The sequence below is a fragment of the Danio rerio genome, chromosome 25 (genome assembly GCF_049306965.1).
Source record: "Danio rerio strain Tuebingen ecotype United States chromosome 25, GRCz12tu, whole genome shotgun sequence".
In the NCBI taxonomy this organism is placed as follows: Eukaryota; Metazoa; Chordata; class Actinopteri; order Cypriniformes; family Danionidae; genus Danio; species Danio rerio.
This window is the reverse complement of record NC_133200.1, coordinates 3,942,114-3,955,000: the sequence shown is the minus strand read 5'-3', so window position 1 is coordinate 3,955,000 and position 12,887 is coordinate 3,942,114. Positions and strand designations below refer to the sequence as shown.

At 34.2% G+C, this 12,887-nt stretch overlaps 2 protein-coding genes across 2 annotated transcripts in view; one reads left to right on the top strand and one right to left on the bottom strand.

Moving 5' to 3' along the window:
* Positions 1 to 5,775, bottom strand: part of slc35b4 (solute carrier family 35 member B4) — a 10,680-nt gene extending 4,905 nt beyond the window's left edge. The window contains exons 1-6 of the mRNA NM_212652.3: positions 5,545 to 5,775; positions 5,337 to 5,450; positions 2,347 to 2,449; positions 2,226 to 2,275; positions 2,061 to 2,142; positions 1,888 to 1,948 (exon numbers count right to left, since the gene is read on the bottom strand). Coding sequence (NP_997817.2) covers positions 1,888 to 1,948; positions 2,061 to 2,142; positions 2,226 to 2,275; positions 2,347 to 2,449; positions 5,337 to 5,450; positions 5,545 to 5,621 — 487 coding nt within the window. The 5' untranslated portion in view covers positions 5,622 to 5,775. The remainder of the gene's footprint in view (positions 1 to 1,887; positions 1,949 to 2,060; positions 2,143 to 2,225; positions 2,276 to 2,346; positions 2,450 to 5,336; positions 5,451 to 5,544) is intronic.
* Positions 5,776 to 5,855: 80 nt separating this feature from the next.
* On the top strand, positions 5,856 to 11,484 carry golt1bb (golgi transport 1Bb). Its single transcript, NM_001031671.2, has 5 exons — positions 5,856 to 6,161; positions 8,147 to 8,238; positions 8,455 to 8,633; positions 10,751 to 10,832; positions 10,931 to 11,484. The coding sequence occupies exons 1-5, from the start codon at positions 6,137 to 6,139 to the stop codon at positions 10,967 to 10,969; spliced, it is 417 nt and encodes a 138-aa protein (NP_001026841.1). The 5' UTR covers positions 5,856 to 6,136; the 3' UTR covers positions 10,970 to 11,484.
* The last annotated feature ends 1,403 nt before the right edge of the window (positions 11,485 to 12,887 follow it).

Below are 12,887 nucleotides of genomic sequence, written 5' to 3'. Positions count from 1 at the left end.
TAAAATGCTTTAGCAAGTAGCTAGCCTTATAACCCTTTTTATGCATGTTTATATGATGATAAACAAGTCCAAAATATTTTAATCACATCTCTAACATGGTGCTAATATGTTTTAGAAAGTTGTTAGAGTGTTATGACCCCTTGCTAGCATTTTGTTCACAGGTAGCTAGTGTTAAAACCCTTTGCTAGCATGTTTTAGCTAGTAGTTAGTGCTATAACCCTTTGCTAGCATGTTTAGCTAGTAGTTAGTGCTATAACCCTTTACTAGCATGTTTATCACATTTCTAACATGGTACTAAAATGCTTTAGCAAGTAGCTAGTCTTATATCCCTTTTTATGCATGTTTATATAATGATAAACATGCCCAAAATGTTTAATCACATCTCTAACATGGTGCTAATATGTTTTAGCAAGTTGTTAGTGTTATGACCTCTTGCTAGCATTTTGTTCACAAGTAACTAGTGTAAATACCCTTTGCTAGCATGTTTTAGCTAGTAGTTAATGCTATAAACCTATGCTAGCATGTTTTAGCTAGTAGTTAGTGCTATAACCCTTTGCTAGCATGTTTATCACATTTCTAACATGGTACTAAAATGCTTTAGCAAGTAGCTAGTCTTATAACAATTTTTATGCATGTTTATATAATGATAAACATGCCCAAAATATTAAAATCACATCTCTAACATGGTGCTAATATGTTTTAGCAAGTAGAGGTTTTATAACCCTTTGCTACCATTGCATGTTTTCACATATTGTGCCTGTGTTTATAACATTTCTAACATGCTGCTAATATGTTTTAACATGTAGTTAGAGTGATATGACCATTTGCAAATGTATCAGCAAGTAGTTATTAGAGTTGTATAACCTTTAGCTAGCATATTTTGATACATTCTGCCCATGTTTATCACAACTAACTTGTTGCTAATGTATTAGCAAGTAGTTATTACTTTTATAATCCTTTGCTAGCATATTTTAACATATTGTGCCCATGTTCATCCTATTTCAAACATGCTGCTAATGTATTAGCAAGAAGTTAGAATGTTATAACCATTTTCTAGCATGTTTTCACATATTGTGCCCAAGTTCATCAAACTTCAAACATGCTGCTAATGTATTAGCAAGTAGTTAGAAAGTTATAACCATTTTCTAGCATGTTGTCACATATTGTGCCCATGTTCATCAAACTTCAAACATGCTGCTAATGTATTAGCAAGAAGTTAGAATGTTATAAACATTTTCTAGCATATTTTAACATATTGTGCCCAAGTTTATCGGATTTCAAACATGCTGCTAATGTTTTAGCAAGTAGTTAGAATGTTATAACCATTTTCTAGCATGTTTTCACATATTGTGCCTATGTTTATCAAACTTTAAACATGCTGCTAATGTATTAGCAAGTAGTTCGGCTGTAATTACCATCTGCTAGCATGTTTTCACTTATTGTGTCCATGTGCATCACATTTCAAACATGCTGCTAAAATATTTTAGCAATTTGCAAACACACTGCCAGCATGTATTATCATGTTGCTAACATAAGCACAATTTGCTACACATTTCTAACATGTTGCTTATACATTTTGGAAAGTTACTAGCATGTTTAAGCATATTGATCACATTATTTTACACATTTTGTCACATTAAAATAAAGTTTTAGGATTCGTTAATAAGAATAAATCTGAACTAAACAGCGCATACTTTAAATATTACAAAATACTACCACAAACTTTTGTCTTTAAGTGTATTATCTACAAATTTATGCATTGAATACCCACATATAATTATTTAGCATACAGCTATTTTAGATGACTATTAATAATAATAATGCCATTTCATACATTTTAAGTAGTATATAAAAGGCCTGGGTGTTAAAGTGTAATGGAAATATTACCCAGAAGCCAATGCATGAAGGCATAAACTCCATCCTCCTCTGTGCCGCCTTTCTCAACATTCTGCATAAAATAAATAAAATAAGCATATAAAGCAAACCAGTAAAGTGCATGCAAGCTGCATAAATTAACAACAAATATCGTATTTCGAGACTGAAGTGACTGAAAAACTCACCACTTGTTTTGCAGACATTATCGTGCAGATGAAAATGCCAACAGACACGAGAACAATGGAGAGATATTTACTCATGGAATATCTGCAGTCATAAAAATAATAACCTGACTGCACAATATGCAGAATAAACACGGAGTGATGATTTTGTGCTTGATGTTTGCATACCTTTTTTTCAGGATGATAATGCCGAGAATCATGTTTGCTATTAAAGATCCCTGTGATGAAAATGAGAGGTTATAAACATCTATAAGATCGGTTCTCAGGGCAGGAAATGAAGGATACTCACTGATCTGAAGATCATGTGCAGAGGCATGGCGATGTTAAAGTTCAGGGCGTAATTATTGATCACGCTGACCGTAAAAAACATGGTCACCATGATCACATAGTTACTGCAAAAGAGAAAAAAAAATTATGAAAATTAATAATAATGCATGTTTAACTATAGGATTAATGGTTTTAAATATTTAAATAGCTTCTTCTTAAATATCTGTTCCACTATTTAGAAAATAACTGGTGTTTTTATCTATGCAACTACACTTGCATGCAAGGTTATTCATTCATTTTCTTTTCAGTGTAGTCCCTTTATTAATCAGGGGTCGCCATAGAAGAATTAACCACTCATCCAGCATTTTTTTTATGCAGCAGATGCCCTTCCAGTCTCAACCCAACACTGGGAAACACATACACTCTTGCATTCACACTTATACACTATGGCCAATTTAGCTTACTCAATTGACCTACAGCGCATGTGTTTGGACTGTGGGGGAAACCAGTGCACCCGGAGGAAACCCAAGCAAACACACTGGCTCGAACCAACAACTTTCTTGCAATCATGCTATCCACTGCGCCCCCGTGATGCCCTCACTTACATGTGAATGTCATATATAAAGATTAATGAATATAACAAAACTAAATAAAGCAATTACTTTTACTTAAATGATGTGATCATGGTCGCTTTTATAAATGTTTTGCACAAGAATTTTGTGAATCCAAAAGAAATCTGTGCCCTGAAAAAATATCATTTAAGAACATTTTATCTCAATGTTCATTAGAAGAGGGTTTGATACCATTTTAAAATGACATTAGTAAACTATTTTTGTTTTAGCATTTTAAATAATTGTATTTAAATGTCACAAAAAAGCCAAATTAAGTAGACTGACAGAAATGCATCACGTGGCCTTATAAAAAAAAATAAAAATAAATAAATAAATAAATTTATATATATATATATATATATATATATATATATATATATATATATATATATAGTAATTTTTCTTTACTTTAATTACTTGATAATGGTCCATTTTATACTTTTCTTTGCACAAAAAATAATTTTGTGAATCTAATATAAAATCTGAGCCCTGAAAACATAATATTAAATTAAAATTAGATATTACAAAACTATTTTTGTTTTAGCATTTAAAATAATAATTTTTTATCATGTTTATATATATAATGCATTGAACTGTAAGCTGTGTGAAAAATAATAATAAAAACACAATCAAATAACTTTGCCACATACAAAAAAGCCAAATAATGATTTTATGTTGAGAAGGCTTTATCTTAAAATAAACAGACATCAAATTAATAAATAAATAATATTGACAAAATAATTTAAATTAGTAAAAGAAAAAACAACAACTTCTTTTTTACTTAAAGGATGCAATCACAGTAGCTTTACTTTTTGCTCAATAAATCATTTTATGGATCAAGAATAAAATCTGTGCCCTGAAACAAAATCATTCACCACCGATAAACATCTTTCCCAGCGCGCGATTCTAGATTTAGCACTAAACGGTAACATAATCATGTTGAGGTTTAAAACTATGTTTGGAATGAAATACTTGCATATTGCTTGACACACACACCGCATACTGTATACTACCCGTCCAACACTGCAGTTACACACTGAATGTACTATTTTGAATGTAACTAACAGCGCTCAGCTATCATACATGATACTCTATGCAAACAGGTTGTGCAAAACAAGCACAATGAAAACTGATAGATAATAGCTAGTAATAGATAACAGGTATAGGTGTAGTATACGGGGCAAAGATAAAACAACACATTTGTCATCTGCATGAAATTAAATAAATAACATAACTTTTTGCACATATACACACTTTATAGATAGCTATTAGTGCTGGGTTAAGATTGATCCTAATTAATTGCATCCAAAATAAAAGTATATATATATAGTGTATCATATACATATATTTTTATATCTAAATATAAACATCATCTCAAATATATACATGCATGTGTGTACTTACATATACATAATGAATATATGCAACACACTCCTATATTAAGTCTAAACAGATTCATTTATGCGCAGCACTATATATATATATATATATATATATATATATATATATATATATATATATATATATATATATATATATATATATATATATATACATATTAATAAAAGAACACAAAATGACTATAAATGCATAATACAAGTCTACTTTTAACATCTCAATGTCTATATATGTGTAAATAAACAACCCATCATCTGTGTAACATATATTTTTCAATTAAAAGTAAAAAATAAAGCAAATTTGTTCTTAACTGTACTTTATTAAAAGCACAAAATAATAATTGATTGACAATATCATTTTTTTGTATTTTTAAAATAATTAAAAACTCACTAAAACCTTGTGGTTTAAAGGTTAATGAGAAATCTATGACAATTAATTAGCATTTTAATGCTAATTATAATGCTAATGCTAGTGATCCTTAATGACATTTGAAATGATTCTTGCTATTCTTCAAGCCAGATATGATGGTGTACATTACATATTATTGACATTTTAGGTTCGTTGTATTCTATAAATCTGCATGACATCAATTGTTTTGCTCAGAAATGTTTTGTTAAATTTAACAACACACTTTAATGGCAATTGTTTTTAGATGTGTTAATATTTAGGTGCCCAGAAAGCCCTTTTTCATCTTTGACCCTAATATAGGGCTATCTACACAAGGTGTAAAATCAATAAGCATCTGTCAAAGCTGTCACAAACTCACAATGACCAAGCAAAGGCTTCACCTCTCACCTATAATATTAACACTGACTGGTTTTTACAGCTTTCAACAAGCAAAAACTGTGTTTCTTTAAGCATAAATTAATAAACATACATTTACATGTACCAAAAGAGATGAATCTGGCAACCCATTCACATACAATAACCAGTAACGTGTTTACATCATGCTAATCTCACAGAATAAATGGTGAAAGCAAAATAAATGCTATAAATTATTAACCTGAGGGGTATTTGTGGCTTTTTGCGTCCAAAGTTTGTCTCAAAGATGAAGCCCTCCAGTGCTATGAAGGCAAACTGAGCAAATGTGACAATATTTCCACATCCTGGGAAATCCCTGTAAATAAAACACAATATAAAATGAAAGAATTGATGCTTTCAAATTCATTAAACACACTTTTATGAACAATTAGCAAATACGAGCAACTCACCTGACCAAAAGTTCCAGGAACACAACATTACTGCAGCAACCGACAAACACCAAAGTGACCGCGAACAGCGTATTCATTGCTAATGCTAAAACGAAACAGTCTTATAATTTGCTTAGCTTTACACAGATCCGGATGTTTTCATTGTAACAACAAAGGTGTAAACGCTCCAGCACAAGTGAACTCTAGTGTTACTTTAATAAACAGGGAACACGTCTCCCGGCTACACAAGACATGCCTTCCTGCTTCCCAATTCATTATTTGGGATTTGTAGTTTTTAGGGTGTCCTTTCAGAACGCATTCGAGTCGGACTGAAAACTACAATTCCCTGCAAGACAAAGGCTGATTTCAAACTAACAAACTTTTCGTTGAATGTCGAGAGGGAACGGTGATAAAAATATATATATCTACTTTTATTATTTAATTTAAAAAGCAATGATAATAGTATTTATCTTGAATTTGAGTTTTTAGTAGGGCGTCCCTGCGTCATTTCAGACGTTTAAAGAATCTCTACGTGTTTCCGGTGTCGTGGCGATCACACACAGAGAACAGTTTCACTCCTCAGTCAGTAAAGCAGCTGATTAACGACACAATCATGATTTCATTAACGGACTCGCAGAGTAAGTCAGATGTTGTGTATTTTTACATTACGTTAATGATGTTAGTTTAAGTAAAAACGTATTAGAAATGCGGAATTAACGCTAGAAATGTTCTGGAAGTGATGAATGGGAATGAATGAGGATACACGGCGTGGCCGCTAACATAACAATCAAAGCACTAGCGTGACGTTACTGCTGTAAAGCTCTGTGATTTAACGGTCATTCCACTTCCACTATAGTAATGTACACTGAATCAGTACTATCGTGTATAAATATGGCAGTCCTGCAATCTTATCCATAGTGTTCCATCTAGCTATATTGAGGTGAAGAGGGTTTAATATTCGCACACTCCTTCAGTGACATGCTCCACATATTGTTTACTATGGTACTTGGAATATTGGGACTGAAATCACATCTAAGAATGACTCGAAAACAACATTAACACTTTATTTGACTGGACAATGTTGTGCTTTTGATGGTCATTGGCTGCTAATATGATTTCAATATATAGAATTAGCAAAGAATACTTTTCTGAAAGTATATTATTAAGGAGAAAGTCTAAATGTGGGAATATAAAACCACCTTTACCTCTTATCTATCTATCTATCTATCTGTCTGTCTGTCTGTCTGTCTGTCTGTCTGTCTGTCTGTCTGTCTGTAATTTACTGTCTGTTTCTACCTGTCTATCTATTTTGTCTCTTTTTTATTTTTATTCATCCATCCACCTGTCTTTTTTCTATCTGTCTGTCTATTTATTTATTTAGTCTCTATCTGTTTTTCTATTTTGTCTTGTTTCTTTCGTTTCTCGTTTTCTATCTGTCTATTTATCCATCTGCATATCTATATCTGTCCTTTTCTGTTTGGTTTTCTATTTATTTTTGTCTTTCTATTCATCCATCCATTTTTCTGTCTTTATCTATCTGTCTGTCTGTCTATCTTGTCTTTTTTTGTTTCTCGCAAAAACCAAATCATTAACCAGACTATATCTGTCATTTTCTGTCTGTTTTTTTTTATCAGTATCTATTTTTGTTTAATTTTCTGTTTAGTAATACATCGATTTATTTTTATTTTAACATCTATTCATCTGTCCATACATCTATTTTCTCTCTCTGTCTTTCTAGCTTTTTATATCTATTTTTCCTCTTTATCTATACATCCATCCGTTTTTCGTTCTATTCATCCATCCATACATCTATTTTTGTCTCTTTCTGTCTGTTTATTAATTCATCCATCCATCCACCTATCTTTTTTCTGTCTGTTTATTTATTTTTGTGTCTCTTATCTGTTTTTCTATCTTTATATCTGCTTTTCTATTTCTTTAATTTCTCGTTTCTATCTTTTTATCCATCTGTATATCTATATCAGTCCTTTTCTGTATGGTTTTCTATTTATTTTTGTCTTTCCAGTCATCCATTCATTTTTCTGTCTTTATCCATCTGTCTGACTGTCTATTTCTATCTATCTATTTTTATCAGTTTATTTATCCATCAATCTATTTTTCCTCTCTTTTCATCCATGCATGCATCTGTTTTTCTGTCTCGTTATCTATCTATCTATCTATCTATCTATCTATCTATCTATCTATCTATCTATCTATCTATCTATCTATCTACCTATCTATCTATCTATCTATCTATCTATCTATCTATCTATCTATCTATCTATCTATCTATCTATCTATCTATCTATCTATCTATCTATCTGTCTGCTATTTTATATTTTTCTGTCTCTTTATTAATCAACCTATCTTTTTTCTCTTTTTCCATCTATTCATCCATCTACATTTCTCCTTTTCTGTCTGTTAAACAGACTAAACTCTGTTTGTTAATCACCTATTATTTTTCGAATATTAAAAGAACTATAAATAATATATTTGCAGAGTTGTGCATCAGTACTTGCGTTTTTACTAGCACACCAAATACCTGTTTTCATGTTTGTTCAGCCTGTAAATGATGTCTGATTTGCCTGCAGTATCTGTAATAAAGTCTGTTGTTGTGTGTGCTCAGAGATCGGGATGGGCCTGACGGGCTTCGGCGTCTTTTTCCTCTTTTTCGGAATGATTCTGTTCTTTGATAAAGCACTTCTGGCCATCGGAAATGTGAGTATGCAGTTTAACCACTGATATAGGGAGAATTCAGGTCAATTGGGACACTTTTCTTTGGTTATCTCGATGGCAACAAGTGTCCCAAATTGCCCTGAATTCGCTCTAATATAATTCAGATATAATATTAAATATAGATCAGTAGATGGGATGGAGTGGTTTGCTTAAATCTGTGTAACGAACCTAAAGTGGATGTTTTTTGTTTGTCTGTAGATATTATTTGTCGCAGGTCTTTCATTTGTTATCGGATTGGAAAGAACGTTCCGGTTCTTTTTCCAGCGGCATAAAATGAAAGCCACCGGTTTCTTCTTGGGAGGCGTTTGTGTGGTGCTCATAGGATGGCCGATTGTAGGTGTGGTGCTGGAAGTCTATGGGTTTTTCCTCCTTTTCAGGTACGTTTTTAGCTTTTATAACAAGATGAAAGTGTTGGAGGGGGATTTATTAATGATAATACACATGAAATGAACAATGTAAATAATATTGAGTGAGTCACAAATACAAATATATCTTAAAGGATTATGGCGAGCTTCTTTAAGTCATGTTTGAAAGTTGACCGGTCGGATTTGGCGGAAACTGTGTGCATGCCATTGATCCATGTTTGTTTACATCATGTGGATTATTATGTTGGATTTACATGCTATTAGAATGATCCTTAGTAGTTTCCATAGTCAAAAATGAAACTTGAATGTCCTATCAGGTCGTATACTACAAGGACACTCACTTTGATATCATTCTTATCTACATAAAACAGGATTGCTGTACTGTATATTTACAAACAGTGAAATTAACATGTTTGAGTCAAATCCAAGAAGTGCAGATAATGTTTATATTGGTTAAATTGGATTTTATTCAACATCTTCCACATCTTGGTTTTCGCCCAAATAAATCATCTAAAATAAATGTGCTTCTCTGTATTTTTTTTAAGTTCATACAAATATTTAAAGTCTCTTTTGCATTGGAATAGTCTAGCAGGTTGTAGTTTGACCTTTACAACATTTTTAGCATGCATCGCGACGGTCGTCTAATGTCCAAGTAGCTAAACATACCAATTTAAGTCAAATAAATGTAACTTACCTGCTCATAAGACATTAATGATCTGTCTTTTGTTCTAGAGAGAGATTAATGATGTTGTTATTTGTATATGCACCAGTCCATTAGATTCACCAATGCAGAATAGCAAAGAGTACCGGCATTTTCTCATTCATCCATGTGTCTACATCATAACTAAAATTAAAGAACAGTTCAAAAATCTAAATTCTGCCGATATTTACTAACCTATTACTTGTTTCAAACCTGCTTCTGTTAAAATCAAAAGAAGATAACTTGTAGAATGCTGAAAACCGGTAACCATTGACTTCATAGTGTTTGTTTTTCCTACTATGGAATTCAATGGTTTTTAGCATTCTTCAAAATATCCTCTGTTGTGTTTAACAGAAGATAGAAACCCATAAAAGTTTAGAATCAACTGAAAGTGAGTAAATAATAAAGAAATCTTAATTTTTTGGGGGGGTGAACTATCCTTTGAAGGCAAGAAGTTTAGGCTAAATATGCACTGAAAGATGCTTAGGGCGTACTCTCACTATACCAGGGGTGTCAAACTCAATTCCTGGAGGGCCGAAGCCCTGCACAGTTTAGTTCCAACCCTGCTCCAACACACTTACCTGTAGGTTTCAAACAAGCCTGAAGGACTCGATTAGTTTGATCAGGTGTGTTTAATTAGGGTTGGAACTAAACTGTGCAGAGCTGCGGCCCTTTTGGAACTGAGGTTGACACCTGTGCACTATACAGTTGCCTTGAACCGGGCCAAAGCACGCTTTTCCCCCCTTCTGTCTCCCCCAACAGCCCGCACTCACATTACATTCGGGCCTGGGCAGTGGGCACACTTACGACATTGATGATTCAGTAAACGCTCAGCACAGCGGGGATTTCTTAAGTTAAATTGTTTAAGTTGTTTGATATGCAGTGACAGTCAAATATTTTGCCGAACAGATCAGCCACTTTTGACGCTTATAAACTCCTCATGCTGTAGGAATTAGGAGGTTTGCTGAAGGTGCAGCTGTCGTGCAGTGAGGGGTTTGCATCTTTAATAATCTACGGCAGTTTGCGTTCATTGAACAGTAAGAATGATTAATAAATCCATATCAAACAGTCCCTTTAAAAGTCACGTCTCGCTTTCAGTTTCGGGCTCACACTACAAGCGTATCGTGCCAAAGCCCAAGTGAACTGCGCTTAAAACTCGATTCGAGCACTCACACTTCTCAAACGATCCGGAAAACACATGAGCTGAACCAGAAACTCTAGAATTTCCAAGTAAAATAAAAAGTGAAAGCGTCAGTGTATTCATTGCGTATCATCATATTTGAAATGCAATAAACAAAACATTGTGTAAGTAACAACACCAGTCTCTAAACCAGTTAATACTTTAGTCTATTAGCTCATCCCAACACTGAGATTAACGAGTAGTTACACATGGTATCGGTAATAACACTTGGTCTTTATTTGTTTTCAGGGGCTTTTTCCCAGTTGCGGTGGGCTTCATCAGGCGGGTGCCTATTCTAGGATCTTTACTGAACCTTCCCGGTATCAGTGGAGTAAGTCGACTGTCTTCATTTAGTGCTTGCATCAATAACAGATGTTTAGTCTTCTTCAGTGTTTATATCTAACCCAATGTTTTCTGTTTCTCTTTCAGTTAGTGGATAAAGTTGGCGAGAGCAACGCCATGGTATAACGGTTTAGTCTTTTAGTTTTCTATGAGTGGCTCATATTTATATTTGTCAGAATTGTGCTTTTGGTTCGGCGTCTTGCTGAGCGACATGAGATTTTTGATACTTCTCCTTCTGGGACTGATTACCAAACCAAGTCAGCTGCTGTTATTGTTACTACGCCCTCCAGAGGGCGACAGGGATCACTGCACCCCTAAATAATGCTCCACTGAAGGAATCGCTGGGTTCTGAATGAAGTCGTTACTGTTTTTTATTGCGCTTTTATGTGCCAATGGTTTGGTTTTTGCTTTTATAAATCGACAGAATCTTCGAGATAATCTGGATTTGTTCCCCTACATAAGCGCCACCTAGTGGAGCGGAGACTGTTTCATTGTGTTCACGAGGACATCCAGCAGCCTGGTGACGTGCTGTTATGACAATACATCACTGACTTGTTCAAGTATTTGTAAATACTTCAGATGTGAGATTAATGTACATTTTTACACACAAAGATCCTGTTTAATAAATGGATTATATCCTTGATGGTCCAGCTTTCTGTAGACGTCACGTTTAAAGGGGTAGTTCACACAAAAAAATGAACGTTTACCTACTATTTATTCTTCCTGAAGTGTCTACAACCCTTTATAAGCGTCTTTCTTCTAAAATGTTTATGATATTTTGAAGAAAGCTGACAACCATTGACTTCCATAATAGGAAAAACAAACACTATTGAAGTCAATGGTGACAGGTTTCTAGCATTCCTCAATTTCTTCTGTTTTGTTTAACAGGAGAAAAAAAAACAAGTGAAAGATGAGTACTTTCCTATTATTTTGGATGAAAAGCTCTGATTTACTCTGAAGTTTTCTCAAGTGAAGTCAAATGTTTATTCATGCAGCGCTTTATACAGTGTATTGCTTAAAGCATTACAGTATTCAACATGAAAGACGTTGTTAGTGTAGCTCACAATTACACTTCACCTTCTAGAGTAAAGCAGATCTGTAGTGTTTGTTTTAAAATGGACTGACGACACTCATTACTGATCATTTCCTAAGACAGGGTATTTGCACATTTTTTAACAGGAAATTTAAGACCCTTTTAAGTCCTCTAAAATGAAAATTTAAGACTTTACCTAAACAAAAAAAACAGGAAAATGTTCAGTGTGTCAACACGGAATGATGTGGTGAAACATTAGCGTGGCACAACTCACCAGAGCCACGCTCAAGACAGGTCAGAGGGACGCAAAAACTTTTATGCCGAGTGCTGATTGACCTTACAACCCTGACAACAGGGCACCGGTCTCGTCAGTTGACCAACGTCTAAAGTGCAAGTCTAAGTCTTCGTTGCTGCGTTCATGGACTCATCGAACATTATGATGAAAGCGTCCTTGTTTGCTCATGAAATTAGTTTCTTCTTTAGGTATGGGGCAACACCAAATCGTGCTAAACATACTGTTTTGTCTCTTCCACATGTGAACGTACTCGCACACTCTGAGTCAGGGAACATTGCTTGAAAAACTAGGTGGACGTCCTCATTTGAGGTGTACGAGTGGTGGCGGCTTACGGTTTGAAATACCCACAGTATTTCGGCCTTAAATGTAACTATATTCGCAAAGCTGCTAACGGCATTGCTAGAAGTAGAGGTCGAAGTGCTCGATGAGAACATACTTATGGGCAGACTACTTGCCTGCGACTACACATACTTTTTGTGCTTCTCTGCTTTCATGTGTGAATCGAGCGCTTTGCGGCCCATTGTCCCCAGTTTTATCGTCTTTTTAGATAAAGCACACCTCCCTTCATGATTACTGGCTGTTTTCTTTAGCCACCCCCGATACTTTTCGTCGTCCAACCAATGGTCATCAAACAAACATTTGCCCATGCTTGCGATTTCGCAAAATGCCGTGGTGGCGAAGTATCAACGCAACGCATTCATCGATCACTTGTATGT

Bases quoted from the DNA above. Each gene is read 5' to 3' on its own strand.
- golt1bb (NM_001031671.2), top strand. From the start codon at position 6,137: ATGATTTCATTAACGGACTCGCAGA. The intron at 6,162-8,146 runs GTAAGTCAGATG...GTGTGTGCTCAG, and splicing joins TTCATTAACGGACTCGCAGA to AGATCGGGATGGGCCTGACG. The intron at 8,239-8,454 runs GTGAGTATGCAG...GTTTGTCTGTAG, and splicing joins CACTTCTGGCCATCGGAAAT to ATATTATTTGTCGCAGGTCT.